This window comes from Carcharhinus amblyrhynchos, chromosome 20, assembly GCF_965287045.1.
Source record: "Carcharhinus amblyrhynchos chromosome 20, sCarAmb.v2.hapA, whole genome shotgun sequence".
In the NCBI taxonomy this organism is placed as follows: domain Eukaryota; kingdom Metazoa; phylum Chordata; class Chondrichthyes; order Carcharhiniformes; family Carcharhinidae; genus Carcharhinus; species Carcharhinus amblyrhynchos.
The window spans coordinates 26,182,460-26,210,457 of record NC_137343.1 but is presented as its reverse complement, the minus strand read 5'-3'; the positions used below and the strand labels follow the sequence as shown (position 1 = coordinate 26,210,457).

The window sequence follows — 27,998 nt, the reverse complement described above, 5'->3', positions numbered from 1 at the left end:
ACACCATTTCATTAATTTTCTTTAGCAAAATAGAAAACAATAATAAGTCAGCGTTTGAAATAACATTTATTAGCGTTTATGGAAGAAAGATAAACATTTTACATGGAGCTGTGGGGTCTTCAAACAAAGGCAGAAACAAAATCCTTTGGCAAAGAATTTCATGCATATTACATGATGCACTACTCCATTACTGTAAGCATTGAAAGGAAATATTTACAGAAATGAAAACCCTTTAATTCAAGAACATAGCATCTTTTTCAGCAAGGATCTAAATTAACCTTACATCAGTGTGTGCAATATGGTTTCTTTCGTATTGCTGGAATAGTTAACAACTGGTGCTAGTGGAACTAAAACTTACAATTCACAATATATAATACATTTAAAGACTTGTTAACGTGATCAAGGTTCAAAAGGAAAAATGACTCAAAAGGAACAAGGGATGAAACTGTAAAAAAAAGCAGCCCAGACAAATTTAGGATTTTTTGTATTCAATTCGTTCTACTTTTACATCATCAGAAATCAGCTGATAAACGTAAGTGACTACTGTGGATGCTTGAATGTCCATCAATACAAATGACGGGATGATATTACTGAAAAGGAAAGAACACAAACTTGTTATTTTCTATATACACAAGTTATAGCATCAGTTTTTTTCAATTATGACCACCATGCAAGAAAAAATGTTCTCTTTACAAATTCTTAGTTCATAATAGGGACTGTGCCCAATTAAGTTTGTAGTGAGATTTGATTTAAGTTTCACATGTTGCATTTCAAAGTTTAATAGTGTGAACTAACTTCATTAAGATATCAACTAAATGAGCACATTGTTAATATAGTTCAGTTTTTAGGTTAGGATTTAAATGGACAGACTAAATGCTTATACATGACCATATACTCTGTCATTTGAATCAATGCACTAACTTATCTGCATATTTTAGGAGTAGAAAGTAGTACAAGGGGAATTTTTCATTGTTGACTTTTGCTATCATGTGCAAGTATTTATGCAGTAATATTTTTGTTGCCTAGTTGAGGAGGAACTTCTTCACTCAAAGGGTGATGAATCTCTGGAATTCTCTGCCCGTTGAGGTGGTGGAGGCTGCCTCGCTAAATATTTTTAAGATGCGGGTTGATGGGTTTTTGATAAGCGAGGGGATTAAGGGTTATGGGGAGAGGGTGGGAATGTGGAACTGAGACACGACAGATCAGCCATGATCTTACTGAATGGCGGGGCAGGCTCGAAGGGCTGGATGGCCTATTCCTGCTCCTATTTCTTATGTTCAAGGCAAAGAGCTTGCACTGATACTGTGCCTTATATATTTGGAACATCCTACATTCTTCGTAACAGTCAAGGTAATAATTTTAACAATGTTGCAAAACAATGAGATGAACAGCCAATTAATTTTGTTTTGGTAACATGAAGAACGAACATGAACTGGGGTGCCAGCTAAACTCTTTACACTTCAAAGAGAAGTGTCACAGAATCTTTAATGCCCACTTGAAATACAGAACAAGCACTCAGGGCCTCAGTTACTTAATTGGGATGTGAATTCATAGCTTTCTTACTCAGAAGTTTCTTACTTTGAAATTGTATTTTTAATTCCAAAATTATTAATTGCAAACAGTGTCTTAGCAATGATTCTTGTAGGACTCCACTTGCCAGATATAACACTACACTCTGCTTTCTTGATCATGAAACTAGCCAGCTACCCATTCTGCTACTTATCCTGAGACCCATGCTCTGACTATATTCGTGAATCTATTACATGGTACGTAAAGTGTCCCAAGTTGAGAAAAAGTTTATCAATGGCATTATTCAGTAAACTGGACTTCAGAAGGTTAAACAACATTAAACCTCCCACAGATTTGGATGAACTGTATTCATATTTAGCGAATTGGTTTCCATCATTATAATCAATGGATTAGTCAGGATTGGTAATAAAATTCAGTAATTGATTGGGGTGGGATTGAATAGAAAGTTAGAATTGTGATTTTTCTCCAAATGCAGTGAAAGAATGAGCTTTCAGACTCTTCCTTCAAGCAAAAGTGAGAGTTCCTGCCTGGAGCAGCTCATTCGTAGACAACCTGCACACTGTCACACTGAACAGGAAAGAGTGTAGGTGCGAATGAACGAGATGCAGTTTTCTAAATAATGTTACGAGTAGTAATTGTAAATGGTCACTAACATGCCAAGAATTTACCAGATATTCCAGCATACTTACCCTTCCAGTGCATTGCACGCGCCTGTGGCAGAGCCTGGGTTGATATAGAATTTGCTCTCCTGCTCAAAGGCTTCAAACTTGTGTGTGTGACCAGAAATTAGGATATCTACATCCAGCTGTCGTTGCAGCAGTGCCAAGCTGGCCATATCACCCCAGGGAATTACCTGGTGACCATGGATCAAACCAATTTTGAACTGCCCCACTGTTACCACTTTCTGCTCTGGGTAATTCAGGTTCTGAAAAAGAGGACAAGATTGGTTATATATTAAAAAGGAAAAAACTTCTGTGAACCAACCTTTAATTAGTGAAGAGATCAATGCATAGGTTCCAATGGTCACCAACTGTGATTCCCATTTCAATCCTGCTGTGGTGAGAAGAATACTAATTACTGGATAGGGAAATTGAAAATTTTATTGTTTGCCTCTTCAATTTAATTAGTTTGGCATTGGAGAGTTGCCTTAACATATTGGCCTAAATTTTCCAACAAGAGGAGCGATGAATGTCAACTTTAAAATAATGATGCATTCTAGGACCCTAAGGGAGTCCTGATGCAGCATTCGTGCAGTACTTAAGTGGGAAGCTTAAGTTTGATTGCTGGTTTTACTGTATCTGGATAGCTGCAATAACGGGAGGAGATGTTAAAACCATGCAGACTTGAGCTGTTTACTGTGATTTGTTTAAAAAACTCAGATTGACTTGGAGCTTTTCCTAACAGGTATAAAGTCTGCTCAGCTCTTAAATAAAATCAGCTGGAATTTCAAGGCATTTTACAGCAACCCAAAAACATGAGGTTAGGTTGACTGGCCATGGTAAATTGACCTAGTGTCAGGGACTAGCAGGGTAGTTACGTGGGGTTACAGGAATAGGGCCTGGGTGGGACTGTGGTTAGTGCAGTCTCGTTGTGCCAAATGGCCTGCTTCTGCACTGTAGGAATTCCACGAACCCCCTAATACAGCCCAACAGCACCCACCCCACTACACTGCCCATCGCCCCACCCTGACAATGCACACCATTTTCCCTTCTGGAATCCCTGGCTCCTCACCAGCCAATGTCAGAAGAGTCAGCATTGTTGAGGGTGTGAGGGGGATGGGAAAATTAGCATTATTGAAGGGCCAAGGAAAGTTAGTCAAAAGTGGGTGATGGAGGAGAGGGTGTGAGCAATGTCACAGGTGACAGATCCATTTAAAAACTCCAAGTCAATGGAGTGAAGACAGGCCTTAAGGGGTGTGTCTTCAGTTCACAATGGAAAAAAGGGGCTTGGTTCCGCTGCTTTGCCACTCGGCCTCTTGACACATTCTGTCGGCGGATTCAAACTGGGACCAGAAAGTCCTAAAACATCAGCATAAAGAGAGAATGGGCAGTTTTAGAATCTCAGTCAGCAGCAGTGTTTCTGCTCTGCTGCTGACTGGAAGATCTGGGGCATTGTATTAGAACGAGAAGAATTTATGGTTCATCAATAAAATTAGCAAGCAGCATGAGAAAAAACTCCTTTTGTTGATCTTATTTCTTTAGCCAGCCTTAGTATCAGATAAAATTCATAAAGTATAAACACATAAGAAATTTTGAATTTGCTCATAAAATTACTTCATTTTGGAAATGAATATACCAACCCAGATTTAAGACCCCCGGGGCAAATTTAACCGTCTTGTGGATTGATCGCTACTGATAACATCCTCTGTGTTCTCCTTTATTTATAAATACAATACGCCACAGCAAATACAGTGATAAATCAGCAATGGTGTGGTTAGGTTTCTCCACTTTGTGCCAAATGCTTTAAATGGGGCAGTTTACAGCAACCCCAATAGTTCAGCAGCATCTGCCCCATCACACTTCATTCCTCCCCCAGTCTCCATCCTGGCAATGCTCCTTCTCTTCTGGAATGCCTGGATTAAAACCAGTTTTATTATGCAAAAAAGCTGACATTCATCTCAAGTGGTATTCCTACTAGGCTGCTGTCAGTGGAATCAGTCAGCTTCCATTAGACACGTTTTTAAAATGTTGAGATTTTGAATATCCGCCATTTTTCCAGCCGGACCAACCACATTTGAATGAAGCAATTTGCTCTAATATTGCAAGGTGTAGCAGTATCCATTTGAGAAAGAACAATAACAAATGTCGCAAAGGGAAGAAATATAGCCAGAGGTGAAAACGACCAAGTACACGCATTCTTCTATCTTGCTAAGGAACGTGAAGTGTGTTTAAAAACAGACTCCTGGATAGTGGCATTGGACAGAATAGTACTCAAAAATATGCAAGAACTATTAATGGGAAAAACAGGATCTGGTGCAGAGGAAACAAAGAAATCTCACAAACCAGCTTAAAGTCCAACAAGTTTATTTGTAGCAAACGCCCCAAGCTTTCGGAACATGTTGTTCCTTCATCACGTGGCTATTGTGAGACTTCTGTTTTACCCCAGTTCAATGCTGGCATCTCCACATCGCAGAAGAAACAGTATAGAGGAAATTGGGATTTAATAATGAGGTATCTGTTCCACTTAATAGCAGAGGAAATTGACCAGAAATGTCATTAAATAGAGAACCGAGGTGAAAAATTAGCCTTCATGTCTAATTTTCAATAGGTCTGTACCATAATAAAAATATCAAGACCATGGCTGGGTCAGCTCGCTAAATCAACTTTTGACATAGAACTGACTACACTTAAGTAATTGTACTGCTCATCCATGCACTTTGACACAAGTAATGCTGCTTGCAGATTTGGAGAATTGCTTTCATTCTCTCCTTTGTAATAAAACTAAGTAATCCAACAAGTAGCTGAGTCGTATAGTAACATTCGAAACTCAATTCACTGATCTCAACCATTGCAATAGTGGGGCACTACAGCATTTCTGGTGAAAATCCAAGGTGTACTAATCCTCCGTGGTGAAATAGCTTGCCAACATTCATTTACAAATACATACTTAGCACAATACTGTTGGAAAGGCATTCCTCTGATACACTATTTTAGCAAGGAGCCAATAACTTCATGAGGTTTGAGGGTGGTGGGGAAAGTTTTATCTACGTGACAACAATTCTTTTCCATGTTTACGTTTCATTATTCAATCAAACTTATGATTTGTACTGCAGTCAGAAAATGCACCATTTGTTCAAAAACAAAGCACCACTTACCTCATCAAAATCTCCTCTGACAATGTGGACATCTCCAGCCAGTGTTTTAAGGTAATCATAACTTTCTTTAGTGCAAAGATTTCCTGTACACAAGATATGCTGGATTTTACCAGGTACCAATAGCTTCTTGAACTTGGCTGGCAATGTATTACAGCGGTGAGGAATGTGAAGATCTCCCAAGACTAGCACCAACTTTAAAAACAGAAGGAAATAAAGTAAGTTATTCATGAACCTTACTGCACACTTAAATCCCCAGGAAAATATGCTGCACCCATGAAATAGCAGTAGAGCTCAAGATTCAATTAGAATTTTGTTTACTAATCGTGAAACATCAGTAAATCAATAACTCAAAAAGCTAATTCAGAATTAGAATCTTGTAATATCCTATTATGATTAAGATGAAATAAAGTGAGCAATGTACAAAATGTAGCTAATGATAGTCAATGCAGTAAAGCTCAAAGCCAAAACAGTTAATTCATCCCTTGAATTCACAGACTGATTGGATCCATCATTTCCACCCCCAGAAAAACTCAATGAGTATCAGTGATTTGAGCAGTGGATCCAAGATAAACCAGATTGGGAACTAATTTCTTAAGCAAAAATTTCTCAGGTGGTATTAACATGTAGCATAGCAAATGTGATAAATCTTATGGTAAGAGGTGCCTTTAGGGATGATTTTTTTCCCACCACGCTTTATCATCTTCAAGTTGCTCCCACTTTTGGGTGTCTAATTGGTATTGCTCTAGAGTAGTTTTTCTATATCTTTCTTTCACTGACTATCAGGAATTTACCTCCCAAGCGTCAATATACCACAGCAGATCTGTAGGATTTGTAGAGCAAATGTCTGCTGAACATGTTCTGACTATCGTACCAAGGAAGCCTTGAGGCATAGCAGTAGCACCCTTGCTACTGGACCAAAAGCTCTGGGTTCAAATAGCCAGGATTTCCCGGCCATAGAAGGAGCATTTAACAAGGTTTAGTGGGCTGATAGTCAGCTCAGAAATCCTCCCACCGCTATTCCCCAAAGGGTAAAAAAAAGTATGGGTGAAGATACCCATTGTACCCATGTCTTTATGATTAAAGCACCTGTGCATGGCATATCAGCTTTATAACTTTCCTGTCAGGGATCTTGTCTTGCTTTTTGATCAATCATCATTTTGGCGTCTTAACACTGTATGAAGATGTTGCCCAACTTTCATAGCCACAAAGCAGGATCAGAATTGCAAGTTTTTGTACACTGAGCATCTTTTCAGCTCGACCTGCAGCCTGAAACCCTTATCATAGAATCCCTACAGTGCAGGAGGCCATTTGGCACGTTGAGTCTGCACCAACCACAATCCCACCTGGGCCTTATTCCCGTATCCTCACATATTTACCCTGCCAATATCCCTGGCACTAACGTCAATTTAGCATGGCCAATCAACCTAACCTGGACATCTTTGGACTGTGGGAGGAAACCGGAGCACCCAGAGGAAATCCACACACACACGGGAATAGTGCAAACTCCACAAAGACAGTGATCTGGGTCCAGGGCGCTGCAAGGCAGCAGTGCTAATAACCACTGTGCCACCCTTATACAAGCACTCAGTTCATGGAGTTTGCCAAAAGCTAAGCTGGCTTTGGGAATAATATGGATTTCTCTAGGTGGTGCTACACAACTTGAAGTGTGAAAACTTTGCTGACCTATATTCCTTGCCTGGATTGGAAGAGGACCACCATTATTTAAAGATCTATGGTCATGCCATGTTGCTGGCAAGGTAGTTTATGACATCTTGCACATTAGCCTGGAAATGGGCCATAACAGCAAACAGAAATTCAAGATTAAATTCTTCCAGCACTTTCATGTTAGCTTATGGTCCTAGGTGAGGAGACGTTCATCAGCCTGGAATCTGATCTTACTCAAATTGAGATCATGGAGAGCCATAAGAAGCACTGTAGCAAACAAAATCTTGGGTGTTGGTGTAGCAATATTCTTGCTTGACACCATTTGTAACAGGAAAAGAAAGTGATTGCTCCCATCTTCCATTATTTGGGTCATAGGAATTGCTTGACCATTTCAGGTAACTTTTCTGGACATCTAAACTAGATTTGATTTATGTGGTAGGTGTTGAATTAAATGATTAAGGATCTCTTGAAAGAATAAGTAAAGAGTTTCCCTAGTAATTACCACATAAAAACAACTTCATTTACCTTGTAGGGGCAAGCAATTATTGTACAGATGGGCAATTGTGCATTTGGAAACAGCTTGTGAAGCCTCTAGAATGCCACTTCATATAAAGTTTAGTGAACAAGGTTTTAGACTGTATTGTGTGTTCTTAATGAACCAGTCACACTCCCAATTTGGAATTCTGGCCTAATAGATCGGAATTAATCATAAGCTCTGTACTGCACATAAAGACAACTTATTTCAAAGTTGAAATGCAATCACAAAAATCAAGCTATTAGACTTCTGGTCATGCATGAAGTTAATCCAATTAGGAGCAAGGTTACAGGAGAACAACATTTTTAGGTGGTTTGTACTGAGATGGTTCTCAGTGTACCAGTAAAAGAGGGTTAGAACATGCAGTTGGCCTTATCAGCCCTGGCTTAGAAAGGGGAAGATTGGCCAAAATTCTTTCCTCTGATCATGATCCAAAAACTGTAAGTGGATGTATTTGGATTTCAAGCAAAGGCAGGATCAGGCTTTTGTGACAGTAAAATATCCTGATGACACTGTCAAGGCTCATATGAAAGCTACTGCATGGAATTGACAGTAGAACCGTAACCCAGCAAGGAAGAAAAAAAATTCTGAAAAAGCAAAGCCAAAACTTTTGTTGCAATTGTTAGTTTAAGCAAACCAAAAATGTGAAAGAGGTTTGGTGGAATATTTGCAAATCAACTGAGGATTTAATTGCAAACTACCCCATACCACTATATAACAAGTACCAAACAGCTTTTGGCACACTGCAATCCAAACATTGAAGGCTTAATTCAAATAATCAAACAGATCTCTCATGAAAGACTCAAAAACAAAAAAATCTAAAAGCAAAACAACAAACTGACCAAGTTTGCTAGATAGTATACAGGATTATGCACTTCAGCTTGCCACAGGGTTAAGGGGAGAGCAAGAAAACAAAATACACTGATGGCAGTCATCTTAAATTAAACAGTGTGTTAATTAAACGCAAAGGTGACGCTTTAATTGTCAAAATTGTGGAATGCAAGGATATTTACTTCTAGGATACCAGATTCCCCATTACCTAACTTCTTAATCTTTATCACTGCTGCCTCCTCAAGCAGAATAGATTAACAATGCACTACTTCACACCATAAGCCACAGAAAGCAATCCTGCAAAATGTACTTGTTTTCCCAAAAAACTGAAATGCTACAATTACTGTAACATGACAGATTTTTAATAAATGCAACAGCAGACATTTCACAAGGACAAATGTAAACAGTTGATACCCACCTTCATAAACTAAGATTTTATTAGGCTGATATCTTTTTAAAGCCATCTCAACTGTGGATGTTTCTACTGTCACTGCTAATGTAATTTTTCAGTGACTAACTGGAGGTTTACATCAGTATGAAGAGCATAAAGCAAGAGTTCTTAATCGATTAGCTGGAAAAGAATACTAAAGCTTACTCTGAGGATAGCTGCACATGATGTGGTGGAGGGGATGAAAGAGGGGAATAGAGAAATAAGGGGTTTTGAACACATACCCTTTGGATGGAAAATGAAGTTTCTCGTCTTCCAATGCTAATCTTAGTAAATCAATAATTTTCTCAATCTGACTGTAGAAATGAACTGTGTTAACCTGTATGATTACTGATAAACATGGATTATAATAATACTGCAGAGATGCCCAAACTGGAAAGAACATGTGGGCCTGCCATTCAAAAATAAAATCCAATATAGTTCCCCGTGCAGTATGTGCATTTTGGGGCAATGTCAAGACAGCAAGGGATGTTTGAATCCCTGCTGATTTCTATGAGACATATTGAATGTACTAGATTCTGGTGCTTAGTGACTGATTGGACCTATAAGAGCTGTTTCTGGTGCAACAATGTTCACCTCTAGAAACAAGCAGGGATTCAAAACATCCCATGCTGAATAACATTGCTGTCATATCTCTCAGTTGTGACATGAAAGATCCTTGAAGCATTTAACTTTTTGAGGTTGAATCTGTACATGACTGAAGGCAAGGCGACCATTTTGAGCTGTCAATTTTCTTCCTAGTTGTTGAAACCCAGGACGAATTGTACTCTACAATCTTCTTTGGACATACAAAATATTGTTACTAGGAAGAGGGGGCATGTAGGGAACATGAATTGCTGAAGGGTAGGGTGGGCTCAGCAAAACAGTTAGGGAATCTCTGCAATAAAGTCAAAGGAAATATCAGTCCACAAACTGCTCGGATTAGGCCTGCAAGTTAAATACCATATACAGCAAACTGTTAGTCTGCACACTACCAAAATTATTGGCACAAACAATTTTCACCACTACCAAGAAGAGTAACTTACTCTGTGACAGGCCTTAATGAATTGAAGGTCAATTGTAGGCATAAAACGGAGATTGGGGATATGATCAAAGTTAAAATAAACAAAATGAAACAAAAGTCAGAGGGGAAAATACATCAAAAGTTATCAAGAAACACAAGTTCATGATTGCTCAATACAAAACACTTCTAAAAATTGTTGCAAAGATAGCACTTAGCGTTCCAGATATATCAAGGCCTTCTAAAATCCTCTTGTGGTCTATGCTTTTATATTTGAGTATGTTTGTATTTTTGCATCATAAATGTCCATGAACCAACATGGAAAGTCACCAGTTCCTTCACCAAATGATTGCTCACCTATGTGACACATTCATATTTTTTTGATTAGTGGAAGGGAGAGAAAGAGAACAGGTTTACATATAAATATAATAATATCCAGAGATGTATCCCCAGCCTGTAACTGGAGTTTAAACTTGCACAAGTCAAGTTGTAGCTTCTGTACACTATTGCTGCTCTTGGTCTCCAGCCCAGTAAGTCACGGTGCTTCAAGTATTCATTAAAATGTTTGTGTCTACCAGCCTTTCAGCCTTTGTGTCTACCAGCGAGTTTCAGGCACCCACCTTTTGGGTAAATCAAATCAAATGAATTAAATTAAACAAACTCGGGGGCAAAGCAAGAACAGCAGCCCCCAAAAGGAAGGGAACCACCTGAAGCAAAAGACAAAGCAGAAAGAAAACTTAAAACATTAAAATCAAAATGCAATTGACAGTCAGACTCCCACCGTGATGAAAATACTCAACTCTCCTTTAATTCATCAGCCAATTTAAATCTATGTCATTTGGTTATTGATGTCACCAAGGAAAAGAGGTCCTTCCTTTCCATTCTTTCCTGGGCACTCAATTAAATTTCTCCTTTGCCTTGGTCAAGTAAACAACCTAGGCTATTCAAACTTTCTGCTTGGCTAAAATTTGCCATCCCTTGCAACATCCTCACAAATGTCCTCTGAACCTTCTCGTGTGCAATTACATTCTTCCTGTAATGCAGTAACAAGACATGCAGCACTTTAACTATGGCCTAATTAGTGCTTATGCAGTTCTGGAACAGCCTCCTCACTCATACCCTTGACTTGGACCAAAGTATTCCAAATGCCTTCTTAATCACTTGTCTGTTATTCTCAGGAATCTGTCAACATAATCCTAAAATGTATGTTCTTTTACCCATTTCAATACTGTACCATTTATTACATAATCCCTTGCCTGTTTGCTTTCCCCAACTACATTACACATTTCTCTGAACTGAATTTCATTTGCCATTTTTTTGCCCACTGATCAGTCTGTTGATAGGAAGAAGGCTGTATTCTGTAGGAAGCTATCAGTCACACTGCTAACATTCCCTATGAGCTCTGTGGCAACACAGCAGCTCAGAAGTTTTCCTGCAAGCCAAGCCAAAGCCAGCCCTTTTCAGTTACAGAGGCCTTGCAAAAAAAAAACAAAATGGCTTGCAAACAAAAGATACAACCAGAAGAGACTGGATACTAGACAATGTGGACAGAAGTATTTAGGAGGAAGAGGCAGCTAATATGTGAGCTATAAATACTGACATATACCCAAACTGAAGGGCTGTAGATAGGAAATATGAATGTTGCCATAGAAATAGTCCCTATAAATAAGTTCCCTAAAAAATAAACCTATTAACTGGCATATACAGTACATGTACTCAATTAACCAAAATATATTTACAGTGCCCAATATTGTCAATCTTTCCTCTGAAGGACCAATTTCTATCAGAAAACTGAGTTGCATAACTGTAAAATCCTGTATTTCAGAGATATTAATCTCAACACAAAATTTTAAAACATTCAAATTACATTTATATTCTGCAAGATATTTTTTTAAAATCAAAAACAAAATTTTTTTTGCATCAGGATTATTACACTGTAGTTAGTGACTGAGAACCACCAGTACCTCATTTTCTACCTACCTCCAAATTAAATATCCTAAGTTAGCTATTTTTCCACGTACAACCTTCCTCTTTGCCTGACAATTTTAAATGTTCACTGAAACACAGTTCATTTTCTCATTTAAAAAAACTCTGCTTCAATTTAGGAAGTACACAAGAGGGTTACCACCACTTCCTTTAATAGTAAACGGCCTGTTCTCCGTGGTTTACGCCTCTGCTCTACAGCAAAAAACTAACTGCAGTTTTTTTAAAATAGAAGACCTGGATTACGAAAAAGTACTACAGAGACCACGTCAGGACAATCATCTTTCCAGAAGGCAAAGCGCCTTTTTAATTAAAATAATCATGAATAGGGACATTTTGGAATATATACACAGCGTATGGTAGCTACATCAGGAACGCCGAGGAGGTTTCTCTTACTTTCTGTCACTCGCAAACTGATCTAAAAAACCACCTACTCCTGCCTGCCCTTCCATTCAGGATCAGCCAGCTGACGGACATCATGTGATAGTTTCCAAATCCCCACCGCAGGCCTCAGATAGTGATGGCAGGCCCAGGCTCTCAGATTCAGCTCTCAGATCAACCGCACTGAGCTTCAACTCACTCACACTTTCAGTCGAGGCGAGAAACATTAAAGCAATACAATCGCTGGAGCCCGAGTCGGAAACTCACCATTTTCCAATCGACGAAGCTCAAAGCAGCTCCTCAGTAAAGGGACTCAGCACCCAGCAAATACTCAGCCAATCACTCTCCAGTTTAGAAACAGGTCCCTACGGCGCACTCAATTGGACAATCTTAGAACAACGAGAGTTAGAAATGTCTCTGTTTCGAATTTTAAATACTTCTGTCCGTTGCTAGCTTCTACTAAAGTTTATTTATTAGTGTCACAAGCAGGCTTGCATTAACATTCAACGAAGTTTCTGTGTCGCTACATTCAGTGCCTGTTTGGGTACACTGAGGGAGAATTTAGCATGGCCAATGTATCTAACCAGCACGTCTTTCAGACTGTGGGAGGAAACCCACGCAGACATGGAGACAATGTGCAGACTCCGCACATACAGTGATACAAGCCGGGAATTGAACTCGGGTCCCTGGCACTGTGAGGCAGCAGTGCTAACCACGGTACCACTGTGTGTTAGCATCATGGATGCTAATCTGCTAGAATGCTAATGCTAGAATGGTAATCTCCATTACCCCCCCGCCCCCCCCCAACATTTATCAGTGTGGCATTGCTCAAGACACCCTTCTGTGAACAGTGCTGCAGGATCTTTTACATCCACAAGAAAAGCAGATAGGACCTCGATTTAATGTCTCAACCCAAAGAAAGCAGCTCCAACAGTGCGGTCCTTCCTGAGTCCTACACTAGAGCATCAGCCTCGACTTTTGCTGCGCAAGTCCTGGAGTAGTATTTGAACCAAGAACCTTGTAATTAAGAGGCAAGAGCCACCAAATAGCCCCAGCTTACACAAATAGAGTCACATTTCTAATTGGTGGGAATAATGTAATTTATATAAACTTATGGACTTATAAATAAAATGAACCTACGTCAAAATAGGTAATTTAAAACTAAAAATGCGTAATTGTCACTAAGGTTAATGTTTTTGTTGAAGTTTATTCGTGTCACAACTAACTTTAACACTGCAATGAACTCACTTTGAAAATCCCCTTGCCACTACACTCCAGTACCTGTTTGGGCACACTCATGGAGAATTTAGTATGGCCAATGCATCTAACCAGCACATCTTACAGAGTGTGGGAGGAAACCCAAAGATATGGGGAGAATGTGCAGACTCCACACAGACAGTGACCCATGGGTCCCTGCCACTATAAGGCAGCAGTAATTAACCACTGTGCAACTGTGCTACTGGGGCAGCATGGTGGCACAATGGTTAGCACTGCTGCCTCACAGCACCAAAGACCAGGGTTCGATCCTGGCTTGGGTCACTGTATGTGTGCTGTTTGCACATTCTCCCCATGTCTGCATGGGTTTCCTCCTGGTGCTCCGGTTTCCCTGCATGCAGACATGCAGGTTAGGTGGACTGGTCATGATAATTTCTCTCTCAGTGCACAAAAACAGGTGCCGGAGGGTGGTGACTAGACAGTAACTTAATTGCAGTGTGAATGTAAGCCTGCTTGTGATTAATAAATATTAAGCTGATCTTTCTCCTCAGCCTATCGGTAACTGCAACACTATATTTTGCACCGTATTCTTTTCTTCTCCTATGTACTCTATGAACGGTAAGTTTGTCTATATAGCTCACAAGAGACTATACCTTTCACTATATCCCAATACATGTAAAAATAATAAATCAATTCAATTCAAAATGAGTGACAGTTGGTTAAATAGTTAGGCATGGCCTTTTCTAAACTTTCTGCTATCACTTGACTTATGCTATAATGTTTAGAACTTGTGTTTTCAATGTCAGAAGGATGTGGCGGGATGATGTGCCACAGTCAAAGACTCTAACTAGGGTCCAGATCAGTGGGGCGGAATTCTGATTGTAGACATTCAACATAGAGCTGTAAAAACAGATGAGAATGGTTTTGGAAAATGATTCCATGTTCAAGGACATTGGAGAAGGAGATTGGAAATGATGAAGTAGTTGCAAAGACACAAGATGCATGGATGGGGGAATGGAAGAGATTTGATAGAGGTGTTCAAAATCATGAGGGATCAGGACAGAGTATACAAAGTAGGGAGAAGCAGTTCCAATTAGAGTAAGGTTTGAGTACTAGAGAACACAAAATTAAAGACAATTGCGAAGAGTACCAGGGACAACTTGAGGAAAAACTTTTTTGTCAGTGAGTGGTTAGGATCTGAGATGCAGATTCAATCATGACTTTAAAAAGAGATATTTCTGCCTTTCTTCGGTTCTGTAGGAGGGTCATTTAGATCTGAAACATTCACTCTGTTTCACTCCACAGATGCTGCCAGAGCTGCTGAGTTTATCCAGCATTTTCTATTTTCACTTTTAAAAAGGAATTGGATAAGCAACTGAAGAGAAAATAATGCAGGGTTGTCAGCAAAAGGCAGGGAGTGAGACTAATAGATCCAGCACAGAGCTGGTATGGACATAATAGAATGAATGGTCTCAGGCTATGGTGGCAGTAGCTTTGAAATGGAGTGGAATTGCACCTGACAAGAGGAAACCATTTCTCATGTCAGCTAACATGTCAGGAAAGGAAATTGGATGGTCAACAGGTCAGTGATCTTTTGAATGTGTACTGTTTTTCTCTCTTCACCTGAGCTGCTGAGTGTTTCTTTCCACTCATCAGCTAGGTATGAAATAATAATATTTATTTACAATATGCTAGGTTACAGAGTCTTGCAGTTTTGTGGCTGCCAGTCAGCAGACCCCCGAATTGATCCAAGGCAGAACCCCTGCTTCCTAGGATGAACCCTCCACCCTGATTAGTTTTCCTGGTCAGGTGATCACAATGGCCAATTGCCCTTTAAAAGGTCCAGCCACCACATCCCTGCCCCCCTCAGTCCTTTTATACAATGATAACAGTTAAATTATACAGTCCCCAATAAATTCAACATTTAACCCATTCAAACAGTCCATCATAGACTCTCTGTGGTTTCCGCTTTCGATGGTAGTTATGATGTGGAGATGCCGGCGTTGAACTCGGGTAAACACAGTAAGAAGTCTCACAACACCAGATTAAAGCCCAACAGGTTTATTTGGTAGTAAATGCCACTAGCTTTCGGAACGCTGTTCCTTTGTTAGGTGAGTGGAGAGTTCTGATCCCAAACAGGGCATATAAAGGCAAACAAAGTTTACAGAGTACTGTTTAAAACGTGAGTCTTTACAGCTAATCTTATTAGCTGTAAACCTGTTGGACTTTAACCTGGTGTTGTGAGACTTCTTACTGTTTCCACTTTCTGGCAGAGCAGCATTACCCCACTGACTTGAGTGCTTCTCCTAGAGTATTTTCTGCAGATACTGTTGCACTGGTATCGCCAAAGGAACTGGCAACTCAGTGTCATCTGTTTCTGTGGTGTCAACAGGCTCTCTTGTCACAGGTTGACTCGGTACTTCACTACTCACACAGCAAACAACGTTTCCTGCTGGTAATATTGTTTCAAGCCAATTACTGGCTGCAGGGACAACTCTAGTCCCCCTAAATTGTTCACATGTTTTTTGACAATTCTTCCTTGTACATTCAATTCACTCCTGTGCTGTCTTGGCTACAACAGCTCCTGATACCCAGCCTGGTCCACTTCCAAAATTTCAGACATCCACTAGTTCATCAATTGCAAAGTACTTTGTTGCATTGTTTGAATTTTTTTTTTCCTGATTGCTCTGCCTGGTCTCTACTCCTGTGCACCCTTCTTAGTTCTCTCCATCACTGTTCTGCTAACAGATTTTTCTGGATGGCCTCATTATTGACTCCGCAAACTAAACTATCTCTCAGCATATTGTTCAGGGTGGTGCCAAAGTCACAGTGCTCTGGAATTTGCCTTAGCTTCATAATGTAGGTTGCAATGGTGTCTCTTGGGGCTCTCCCTATGGAATTAGGAACTTAAAATGCTGGAAGATGACTGGGAGCTTTGGATGATAGTGTGCCTTCAGCAATTCCATTATCTCTAAGAATGAACTGTGTGTGTTTGAGGACAAAGATTGCAGATTAGGCTGCAGACCTAGGTCCCACATGTGCTAAAAGAACTGCCTTCTTCTTCCTCTCCTCTGTATTCCATTGGCCATAAAATAATTACCTAGACTTTCTAAATACTGTGTTCAAATATCAATAGAGGCATCAAACATAGAAGATAGAAGCAGAAGGAGGTCATTTGGCTCTTTGAGTCTGCTCCACCATTCATCACGATCATGGCTGATGGTCCAACTCAGTAGCCTAATCCTGCTTTCTCTCCATAACCTTTGATCCCATTCACCCCAAAGGGATCTAATCAACCAAATAAAGCCATACTCCTGCGGCACACTTCTGCTTTGAACCTTGACCTTGAATTCCAACGGGTTTTGCATTCACAGTCCTGGGACCACACACCTTCTGTTTTAACCTCATTGCCAATGTAATAAATTTGGCTCACTAGCTGGGTATTAAACAACTAACATTTATTTACACCACACTTGCAGTTTCGTGCCTGCACTTCAGTGTCCCGCCCCCCGAATCAATCTGAGGAAAAAGGCTGGACTTGCTAGTGTGTCCCCCCCCTCCGCCCTGATGTCTTGGATCAACTGTCCCTATCAGCCAATCGCCCCATAAAGGGGCCCGATACCACAGTTTCCAACATTTCTCTCTTTATATTAGGCGTCCAGCCTCCTCAGCATCTTGCAATGAAATTAAAAAAAACACAGCAGTTCAACGGCTGCGGTGCCCACCGGCCAGGAAAAGCTTCAAACGAACCAGCAGGCCTGGCATGTCCATATTCTATGATCATTCGGGCGAATGCCAGGAGATTGAATTGTGACCCCGCTGGGGAGGTCCAGCTGATCAGGAGAATCAGAACCGCTGTGGGCCGGAGAGCCGATGAGCTCTGATTCCAGCGGCGAGGACAGAGCTCGGGTGTTAACGGTACTTCAACCAGGCTCGGACAATGACCCCCACAACCGCCAGCGCTCGAAGTTGGACACCCTGAGCGGGACAAACAGCCGGAGGAGTAAGCGGGGCGACAAAAGGTGATAAATGGGCGGAGAGTAGGGGGTAAGTGGGCCGGGCAAAACGCGCGAGAAGGGCGGAGAGTGGGCGGACGTTGGGTGGGCGGGGCAAACTGGCAAATGGGCGGGACAAGCGCGTGAAGGGAGGAATGGGCGGGGCAAACTGGCGAGTGGGCGGGGCAAGTGCGCGAAAGGGGCGGGGCGAAACGGATCGGTGAACGAGGCGCCAAAACTGGTATTCAAGCGGCTGTTGGTTATCGACGCCCAAATTGCATTGACAATTATATCATAAGGGAGGAAACAACTTTATTCTGTTTTTTGACATTTAATTCTGAATTAATTTTACTGACTTGCTTGTTAAATTTAATGGTTGAGGTGTTGGTAGCAAGTGAAGGAGAACTGGGCAGTTTGACCAGATGCTGGTATGAACAACACCTGAAGAACACTCAAACATGAAGTGCATCCTACCTGGAAACAACCTGAAAGGTAGCCTTCAAATCGTGAACTGTTACTGAATGGTAATCTGTATGTATAATTACTGCAAATAAGTACATATGTACTTGTGTCTGAGGTGATTATGGAGGATAATACATTTTGTGTTGCGTAGGTTCACCTACGGTCATCGAGGACCCTGGATTTGACAGTGATTTAATTTGTTTCAAGATTATCACTGAACAAAGAGCAGTACAACACAGGAACAGGCCCTTCGGCCCACCAAGCCTGCACCAAACATAAGAGCATAAGAAATAGGAGCAGGAGTAGGCCATCTAGCCCTTCGAGCCTGCCCCGCCATTCAATAAGATCATGGCTGATCTGTCGCTGCTCAGTTCCACTTTCCCGCTTTCTCCCCATAACCCTTAATCCCCTCTCTCATCAAAAACCCATCAACCTGCGTCTTAAAAATATTTAGCGAGGCAGCCTCCACCACTTCAACGGGCAGAGAATTCCAGAGATTCACCACCCTTTGAGTGAAGAAGTTCCTCCTCAACTCCGTTCTAAACCGCCCCCCTTTTATCTTGAGGCTGTGCCCCCTAGTCCTACTGTCTTTTTTGAGCGGGAAGAGTCTCTCCACCTCTATCTTATCCATCCCATTCATCATCTTATACGTCTCAATGAGATCTCCCCTCATTCTTCTAAACTCTAACGAGTACAAGCCCAGTTTATTCAGCCTCTCCTCATAGCTCAACCCCCTCAACTCCGGTATCAGCCTAGTAAACCTCCTCTGCACTCCCTCCAAGGCCAAAATATCCTTGCGCAGGTGCGGCGCCCAAAACTGCACACAGTACTCCAGCTGCGGCCTCACCAATGCCCTATACAGCTGCAGCAAGACCTCCCTACTTTTATATTCAATCCCCCTCGCTATGAAGGCCAGCATCCCATTCGCCTTCCTGACCACCTGCTGCACCTGCAAGCTGGGTTTTTGCGACTCATGCACAAGGACCCCGAGGTCCCTCTGCACCGTCGCCTGCTGCAGTTTTTCGCCCCGTAAGTAATAATCACATTGTCCTATCTAGACCAACTGCCCGTATCCCTCTATTCCCCACCTGTTCGTGTGTCTGTTTAGATAAGTCTTAAATGTCGCTAATATGTCTGCCTCAACCACCTCACTTGGCAGTGCATTCCCACCACCCTCTATGTAAAAAACTTCCCCACACATCTCGACTGAACTTTTCCCCTTTTATACTGAACTTGTTCCCCCTTGTAATTGTCATCTTTGCCCTGGGGAAAACCGTTCACCTTATCTATTGCCTCATAATTTTATAAACTTCTATTATGTTGCCCCTCAGCCTCTGTCTTTTCAGGGATTACAATCCCAATTTATTCAACCTCCCCTCCATACCAGGCAACATCCTGGTAAACCTTTTATGTTCTCTCTCCACATCCTGGTAGTGTGGTGACCAGAATTGGGCACAGTATTCCAAATGTGGCCTCACCAACTTTTTATATCACAAACATAATTTGCCAACTTTTATACTTGATGCCCGGCTGAAGGGAAGGGAATAGAAGGGAATAGCCAATGCCCGGCTGAAGGGAAGCATGCCATATGCTTTCTTCACCACCTTTTCCACCTATGCTGCCACTTATAAGGATCTGTGGACCTTTACTCCTAGATCTGTCTGTGTATCTATGCTCCTGATGATTCTGCCATTTATTTTATAGCTCCCACTTGAATTGGATCTATTAAAATGCATCACCTTGCATTTATCTGGATTAAATTCCATCTGCCATTTCTCTGTCCAATTTTCTAGCCTATTTATATCTTGCTGTATTGTCTGACAATCTTCATCAGTACCCCAACTCCAACAATCTTAGTACCATCTGCAAACTTGCTAATCAGATCAATTACATTTTCTTCCAAGTCATTTATATATATTGCAAACAACAGAGGACCAGCACTGATCCTTGTGGAACACCACTAGTTACAGACCTCAATTCAGAAAACACCCTTCTACCACTACTCTCTGTCTTCTATGGTGAAGTAAGAAGTCTCACAATACCAGGTTAAAGTCCAACAGGTTTATCTGGTAGCACAAGCCAAAAGCTTTTTGAGCACTGCCCCTTCATTAGGTGAGTGGAGCTCTGTTCACAAACAGGGCATACAAAGACACAAACTCAATTTACAAAATAATGGTTGGAATGTGAGTCTTTACAGGTAATCAGATACAGACAATGTGAGTGGAGAGAGGATTAAGCACAAGTTCAAGAAATGTGTATTGTCTCCAGCCAGGATAGTTAGTGAGATTTTGCAAGTCCAGGCAAGTCATGGGGGTTACAGATAGTGTGACATGAATCCAAGATCCCGGTTGAGGCTGTTCTCATGTGTGTGGAACTTGGCTATCAATCTCTGCTCAGTGACTCTGTGTTGTCATGTGTCATGAAGGCCGCCTTGGAGAACATTTATCTGAAGGTCAGAGGCCATTCTATGGTCAGGCCAGTTCTGAATCCATCTAGCTAGTTCACCTTTGATTCCATGTGATTAAACCTTTTGCATCAGCTTGCCATGAGGGATCTTGTCAAATGCTTTGCTTTCTTCTCTCTGATCTTTATCTATTTTTGGAAAATACCTACCCTTTAGGTCTAACTCTGATTTGTAAAAATAGAATTTCCATTCTGCTTAATCACCTTTCAGTCTCATTATTATTAATGACTGTTATGTTTGTGGGGCGTAGATGGGTCAGGTGACTTGGGGCGAGGGGTGACCTGCCTGGGAATCTGCCCCTGCAGCCAGTTAAGGACTGGAGAGTGAGGAGTACAATTTCTCAAATAAAAACCTGTTGCTTCTATGGCTTGCCTTCCATGTGTCCATGTGAATTCTTTGGAGCTAACCCCCTGATAGTCTCAGAGTTAACGCTGTTGACGATGATTGGTGCCTTAGTTCTGCGACTGTGAGGGAGGAGTGAGAACTTCCTTCTTTCTCCACCGCGGACCATTGAAGGACCCATGGCAAGTACACAGCTTTGGGAGGACCACATGCCGGCCACAGTAAGCGTCGGACAGACAGTGGGGGGAGGAAATAGGTACTTGGACTTGGGGTCCAGCAGTGGAACTGCTCGCTATAGTCGCTGTTGATCTCTAGGGACTGTGGGATGAGTGAGGATTCCTGCGATTGTTAAGGGACTGTAGTCAGCAGCCAGGAGGAACAGGCTTTGGGCCTAGTGCTGAGATGGGAAACCTTGTCACCACCAAGGTGAAATGGCAGGAACGTTTGGGACCACTAGAGTGTTCCACGAGAAGACTGAGACATGGTTGGCTGACATAGAGAAATTCAGTATTTTTGTTACAGTGAACAATATTGAAGACAACCTTGGTGTTCTAGTGTGTTCCATTGTGCATGTCCACCCTTGTATGTCATAAAAGGGAATTACTCTATGTTGTTTGGAAGAGATTGGATGAAACAATTGAGACTAAACTGGGAAGTAGTAAACAGACTCACAGAAGCTTGTTCAGGCTTGGATGAAATATTGGGAAGATACCAGGAGGTGTTCCACTCTTGTGCACAGAGGGAGTAAAACCTTCAGAGTCCTAGGGTACATACTGCAGCCAGAGAAACCAGCTGATAAACCATTCACAAAGTTGTGCAAGTTATTGAAGGGACACTTAGTGCCACAACTATTGTTGACAGAGGAGCAATTAAATTTCAAAAAGGCTTTCGCGATCGCCATATCCATAGAATGGGCTGCCATGGAAGCATCACACTTAGGTATGAGACACAAGATGGTGGATGCCCCAAGCGATCATTTGAGGAAGGTTGTCAGGGTAGCTAAAAGGGCCACATGGTGGCTGGATGAGAGGAACTCAGAGTTGGAACTGTGGGAGCACAGGTCCCTTCACCTGCAATTGTAGAGCATCAGTGTCTCAGGAAGAGGCAAAACAGAAGTGACCCAGCCTGCAACCAGGAGGAAGTGGTGAATATCCACTTTATTTATTTTTATGCTAGTCACTGGGCACCACTGGCTGGGCCCAGCATTTATTGCCTGTCCCCAACTGCTCTCCATTTCAGAGGCCATTTGAGAGTCAACCACATTGAAGGGGACAAGAAGCCAGCAGCATCCACGGATGAAAAGGAACTGATGGAGAGAAAGAAATTAAACTTAATGTGCTGTCAGTCTGTGGTAATGCAGAGTGGTTTTGGGCGTTGGAAGGTTGGTGAAGATGGTGGACACATGGGTGGAAGTGTCATTGATTCTGGAGTCCATATATAAAGAGAAACTGAACCATCTTTCCTTGAAACCTGTGAATATTGTTCTGAAAACATAAATGGATGAGGTGGTGCCTTTAAAGGGTTATGTCTCCATCATGGTACAGTTGAGGGATCATTGTGCACATCTACCCTTGTATGTCGTAAAAGGGAATTACCCTGTGTTGTTTGGAAGAGCTTGGATGAAACAATTGAGACTAAATTGGGAAGTAGTAAACAGACTCACAGAAGCCCGTTCAGGTCTGGATGAAATATTGGAAAGATACCAGGAGGTGTTCAGTGGAACCCTGGAGGAGATGAAAGGAATAAAGGTGAATATAAGGTTGAAACTGGGAGCTTGTCCAAGGAACATGAAAGCTTTCACCAGTACCATATGCAAATAGACCTAAAGTGGAGGCTGAACTGGAGTGATTGGTAGAGTTGGGAGTCTTAGAACCAGTGGCCATGAATGAGTGGGCCACGCCCATAGTCCCAGCCTTGAAGACCAATGGATCGTGAGAACCCAAACTTACACTTGGAACAGTATCCGTTACCCTTCATCGAGGATCTTGTTAGTGACCTAGCTGGGGAAAAAATGCACTAAAATGGATCTTGCCCAAGCATATCTGCAAGTGGGTGGCTGAAGAGCCACAACCATTGTTAATGATTGTCATCAAAAAGGTTTGTTCCCTACAAGTGATTACCCTTTAGAATTACATTGACCGTGGCCATTTTCTAGAGATGATGTGGAGATGCCGGCGTTGGACTGGGGTAAACACAGCAAGAAGTTTCACAACACCAGGTTAAAGTCCAACAGGTTTATTTGGACTTTATTTTGTTTACTTTGTTGAACTTTAACCAGGTGTTGTGAAACTTCTTACTGCATTTTCTAGAGGGCATTGGACCAAATTCCAAATTTCATGCGGTGCAGTGCAGCATGATGACATATTAATCACAAGTGCCACTGACAAGGAAAATTTATGCAACCTGGAAGAGATGTTGAAGAGGCTGCAAAAACATGGTCTACAAATTAGGAGAGACAAATGCAAGTTTTTCGAGGACTCATTGGAGCTCCTGACTCACGTTTTTAACAGTGAGGGGTTGCATAAGGCTCTGAAGAAACTGGGAGCAATTACGAAGGTGCCCAGATTGGGAAATGTGTCCCAGTTGAGGTCCTTTCTGGCACTGATCAATTATTGTGGCAAATTTGTGCCAGATCTGGTGACGGTATTGAAGGTCAGACTTGGCAGTGGACACTGGAATGTGAGAAGGACTACCAAGTAGCAAAGGAGGCATTAAAGAAATCTGGGGTTTTGATACATTTTAACCCAAAGTTACCTCTGCAGCTGGCATGTAATGTGTCACCATACAGGGCAGGAGTGTTTCTGTCCCATGTAACAACCAATGGGGAAGATCGACTCATCGCTTTCGCAATGAGTCACTCCAAGACAGAGGAAAATTATGTCCAAATAGAGAACATAAGAACATAAGAAATAGGAGCAGGAGTAGGCCATCTAGCCCTTCGAGCCTGCCCCGCCATTCAGTAAGATCATGGCTGATCTGAAGTGGCTCAGTTCCACTTTCCCGCTTTCTCCCCATAACCCTTAATCCCCTTGCCTACCAAAAACCTATCTACCTGCGTCTTAAATATATTCAGCGAGGAAGCCTCAACCACTTCAACGGGCAGAGAATTCCAGAGATTCACCACCCTTTGAGTGAAGAAGTTCCTTCTCAACTCTGTTCTAAACTGTCCCCCCCTTATCTTGAGGCTGTGCCCTCTAGTCCTGCTGTCCTTTCTGAGCGGGAAGAACCTCTCCACCTCTACCCTATCCATCCCTTTCATCATCTTATATGTCTCAGTGAGATCTCCCCTCATCCTTCTAAACTCTAACAAGTACAAGCCCAGTCTATTCAGCCTCTCCTCATAGCTCAACCCCCTCAATTCCGGTATCAGCCTAGTGAACCTCCTCTGCAATCTCTCCAAGGCCAAAATATCCTTGCGCAAGTGCGGTGACCAAAACTGCACACAGTACTCCAGCTGCGGCATTACCAGTGCCCTGTACAGTTGCAGCAAGACCTCCCTACTTTTATATTCAATCCCCCTCGCTATGAAGGTCAGCATCCCATTTGCCTTCCTGACCACCTGCTGCACCTGCAGGCTGGGTTTTTGCGACTCATGCACAAGGACCCCCAGGTCCCTCTGCACCGTAGCATGCTGCAGCTTTTTGCCATGTAAGTAGTAGTCCTTCCTACCATTATTCCTACCAAAGTGGATAACCTCACACTTGCCAACATTGTATTCCATCTGCCAGGTTTTCGCCCACTCGCTCAGTCTATCTAGATCCCTCTGCAGACTTTCCACACCCTCCGCACAATTTGCCGTTCCACCAATCTTGGTGTCATCAGCAAATTTCGACACCATACAATCGGTTCCCTCCTCCAGATCATTTATATAAATGATAAATAGCTGAGGCCCCTGCACCGATCCCTGGGGCACTCCACTAGTCACCAACCGCCAATCCGAATAGCACCCATTGACACCCACTCTCTGCCTCCTATTTGACAGCCAATCCCCTATCCACGCTAACACCCTACCCCCAACTCCATGCCCCCTAACCTTCTGTAACAACCTCTTGTGCGGCACCTTATCAAATGCCTTCTGAAAATCGAGAAACACCACATCCACCGGCTCTCCTCTATCCACCACACTAGACACATCCTCATAGAACTCCAATAAATTTGTCAGACACGACTTCCCCTTAACGAAACCGTGCTGTGTCTGCTCTATCAAACAATTCTTCTCAAGATGCCTCGCTATTTTCTCCTTGATCACGGATTCAAGCATTTTTCCTACAACAGACGTTAAACTAACCGGCCTATAATTCCCTGCCTTTTGCCTGCTACCCTTTTTAAACAGCAGCGTAACATTAGCCGTTTTCCAATCTTCCGGCACTTCCCCGGAATCCAGTGAGGTTTGGAAAATAATCACCAAGGCATCCACTATCACCTCTGCCATTTCCTTCAGAACCCTTGGATGCATTCCATCCGGTCCTGGGGACTTGTCCACCATCAGTCCCTCTAGTCTGTCGAGCACTGCCTCTCTAGTAACAATGATCTCATTCAGGCCTCCACTCCTACCATCTTTCCATCGTTAACACCTGGCAAACTATTCGCGTCCTCCTCTGTGAAGACCGAAGGAGGCAGTGAGTATCATTTTTGAACTGGCAAAGTTTCTCCAATTCCTTTATGGTGGAAAATTTATCCTACTAATGGACCACAGATCATTCATGAAATATCGCCAGTCAGACCTTCACGTCATTGCAGATGCATTACTATGACTGCCTTTGCCAGGGAACAGGAAGGATTCTGAAGAATCCCGAACGTTCTCCCGAATGTCATAATATGTGTTGTTATCCCGACCATGTTGAGGAGGAAGATGCTGGAGCAGTTGCGTCAAGGGCACTCCTTTGAGACTTGATTACCTGTAAAGACTCACATTCTAACCATTATTTTGTAAATTGAGCTTGTGTCTTTATATTCCCTGTTTGTGAACAAAACTCCCACTCACCTGATGAAGAAGCAGCAAGTGCTCCGAAAGCTAGTGGCTTTTGCTACCAAAGAGACCTGTTGGACTTTAAGCTGGTGCTCTGAGACTTCTTATTGTGTTTACCCCAGTCCAACGCTGGCATCTCCACATCAAGATAGTTACGGACAATGTTTGATTTACTGAGACTGGAAGAGACCAGGCGAGTGGTAGAGAGGAATCAAGAGAAGCAGATGGACTGGTGAGCTGAACATGCAAAACTGAGCACTTTTCACAAAGACAAAACAGTTCTAGTGAGGAACTATGTGTCAGGAATGAAGTGGGTTCTGACAGTAATATTAGCCAAGACTGGACCACTGTCCAATACGGTGGAGACACAAAATGAGTTAGTTTGGTGTATCATGCAGACCAATTACTGGCAGCACAATATCAAGGAATGGAAACATCAGTTGGGGAGATGGAGACTATTCAGCAGAACAGGCAGGGGTTCCAGTGGAAGGGAGCGTGGGACCCATAGTTACACCTTCGTCTGATGAGCTGGGAGCACTGGTATTGGTGACTGATGATGTGTGATGGAAGAATCCCTGAAGGCAGTGTCACTGGAGCAATGATCATTGGAGAGGGACTGAAGGCCGGTTCCAGCTTCAAGGAGACAACCTCTATGGAACCATTGGCCTCCTGACTGATTGATCATATCTCTATAACAGCAAATGAATGTTTATTACTTTCTGTACTATGTAAATAGTTAGTTGTTAATTCTGGATGGGGATTACTGTTCAGAAGGGAGGAGTGTTATATATGCAGGGCGTAGCCCCTTTAAGAAGATGGGTCAGGTGACTTGGGGTGAGGGGGTGACCTGCCTGGGAATCCACCCCTACAGCAGTTGAGGGCTGGAGTGCAAGGAGTACAGTTCCTCAAATAAGCCCTATTGTTACTGTGGCTTGCCTTCCGTGTGAGTTCTTTGGAGCTACCCCCCACCCCCACTGTTTGTCTCAGACTTAACAATGACTATATCTTAAGATATTTTTCTTTCCTTTTACCTTTCCACACTTACAAATAAAATGCAGCTTATTTGACAAAGAATTGTCATCTAGTCTAAAGCAACTAATGGCTCAGTCATTTTTTTGTCATTCTCATCCCATATACTTAACAAATAGGTGAGCTGTCAGTTTGGTTTAGAATTAGCTGATAGTGATGTTTGATTTTTCTTCCTCATGTTACACTGCTTTTTCCGGTCAATACTTCTCCCGAATGTCATAATTGAAATTTGGAAACAGGAAATTGGAAATAAAACAAAATACTGGAAATATTCAACAGTTAAGGCTGAGAGAAAGAGCAACAGAGTTAATGGGGCAACTTTCCCATTCGTAGCGGGCAAGGGGTGGACCATGGGAAAGTCCATTAATCTTGGGCAGGATTTTCCGGTTTTGGGCGAGCGCAGCCAGAAAATCCCACCCAACGTTTCAGTTGACATTTCATCAGTATTTAGGAAATTGAAAGTCTTATTCCATTTTAAGTAATGCATAATGTTTAAAAAAGGGTTTTTATATTTTACAGCATTTGGAAAGGCATTACATGCCTTATCTCGAATTGGTGATGAGTTATGGTTTGATCCTTTAGAGAAAGGGGTAAGTCATTTACATTAGCATCTCCTTTGTGACACTGAAGGTTGATTTAAACCAGGTAGGCAATTAAAATCACACATGGGATTTAACTGCTGAGGACCCGATCTCCTCTCACAAGTTCTGGTTTTAACCTTTTTTGAACCAGGAAAATGAATGGGATCCTTCTTTAAATCCGGCAATGACAACATGAGGGGTTTGATTACTATTTAATGCAGAGACCTACCTGAGAAAGCCATTGTGGCTTTTTTAGACCAATCTGATGGGTGCAAGAGTCTGAGGCAGATTAGACCATATAAAAACTTTATTTGACTTGTCGGACCAGGAGGTGCAGAAGTACTACAAGAAATGTTTATGATTCCACCATCTGTGATCCTCCTTTCCTGATTGTGCAGTCCTTCTGAATTCTCTTCATCTTAGCTGAGTTCTGAACATCCTTTTGGTCTCTGGTGATGGCTTCTTGCTAACAGTCCACCCCTAGCTGTTGATATTGGGCTGGCTGCTTGGGATTGTGCTGTCGATGCTTAAAGCTTCACCAGCCTCACATTGATGAGTGAGGGATTTCTGCAAAGTACATGTCTTACTTTGTGATAAGGACAGCATATGGCTCAGCTTTAATTTCATCCCCACAACAACATTCAAACATTCACTGTTTAACGTTGAATTTGGAGAATGGCTGCTTACATTAAAGTACCAAAAGCTGGCTGCAAGCTCTGTGGCAGTAATCTGCCCTGAGTTAGGGTTTTCAGGA

The 27,998-nt window shown here is 42.2% G+C and overlaps 2 protein-coding genes across 2 annotated transcripts in view; one reads left to right on the top strand and one right to left on the bottom strand.

Moving 5' to 3' along the window:
• Positions 1 to 47: 47 nt before the first annotated feature.
• Positions 48 to 12,540, bottom strand: vps29 (VPS29 retromer complex component). Its single transcript, XM_080208277.1, has 4 exons — positions 12,455 to 12,540; positions 5,345 to 5,536; positions 2,220 to 2,455; positions 48 to 590 (listed from the first exon to the last, which is right to left on the bottom strand). Exons 1-4 carry the CDS (start codon positions 12,455 to 12,457, stop codon positions 473 to 475), a joined length of 549 nt encoding a protein of 182 aa, XP_080064403.1. The 5' UTR covers positions 12,458 to 12,540; the 3' UTR covers positions 48 to 472.
• A 5,315-nt stretch (positions 12,541 to 17,855) lies between these two features.
• The window catches only part of LOC145356188 (cell cycle checkpoint control protein RAD9B-like), a 51,844-nt gene continuing 41,701 nt past the window's right edge, over positions 17,856 to 27,998 (top strand). The window contains exons 1-2 of the mRNA XM_080208799.1: positions 17,856 to 17,889; positions 27,183 to 27,253. Coding sequence (XP_080064925.1) covers positions 17,856 to 17,889; positions 27,183 to 27,253 — 105 coding nt within the window. The remainder of the gene's footprint in view (positions 17,890 to 27,182; positions 27,254 to 27,998) is intronic.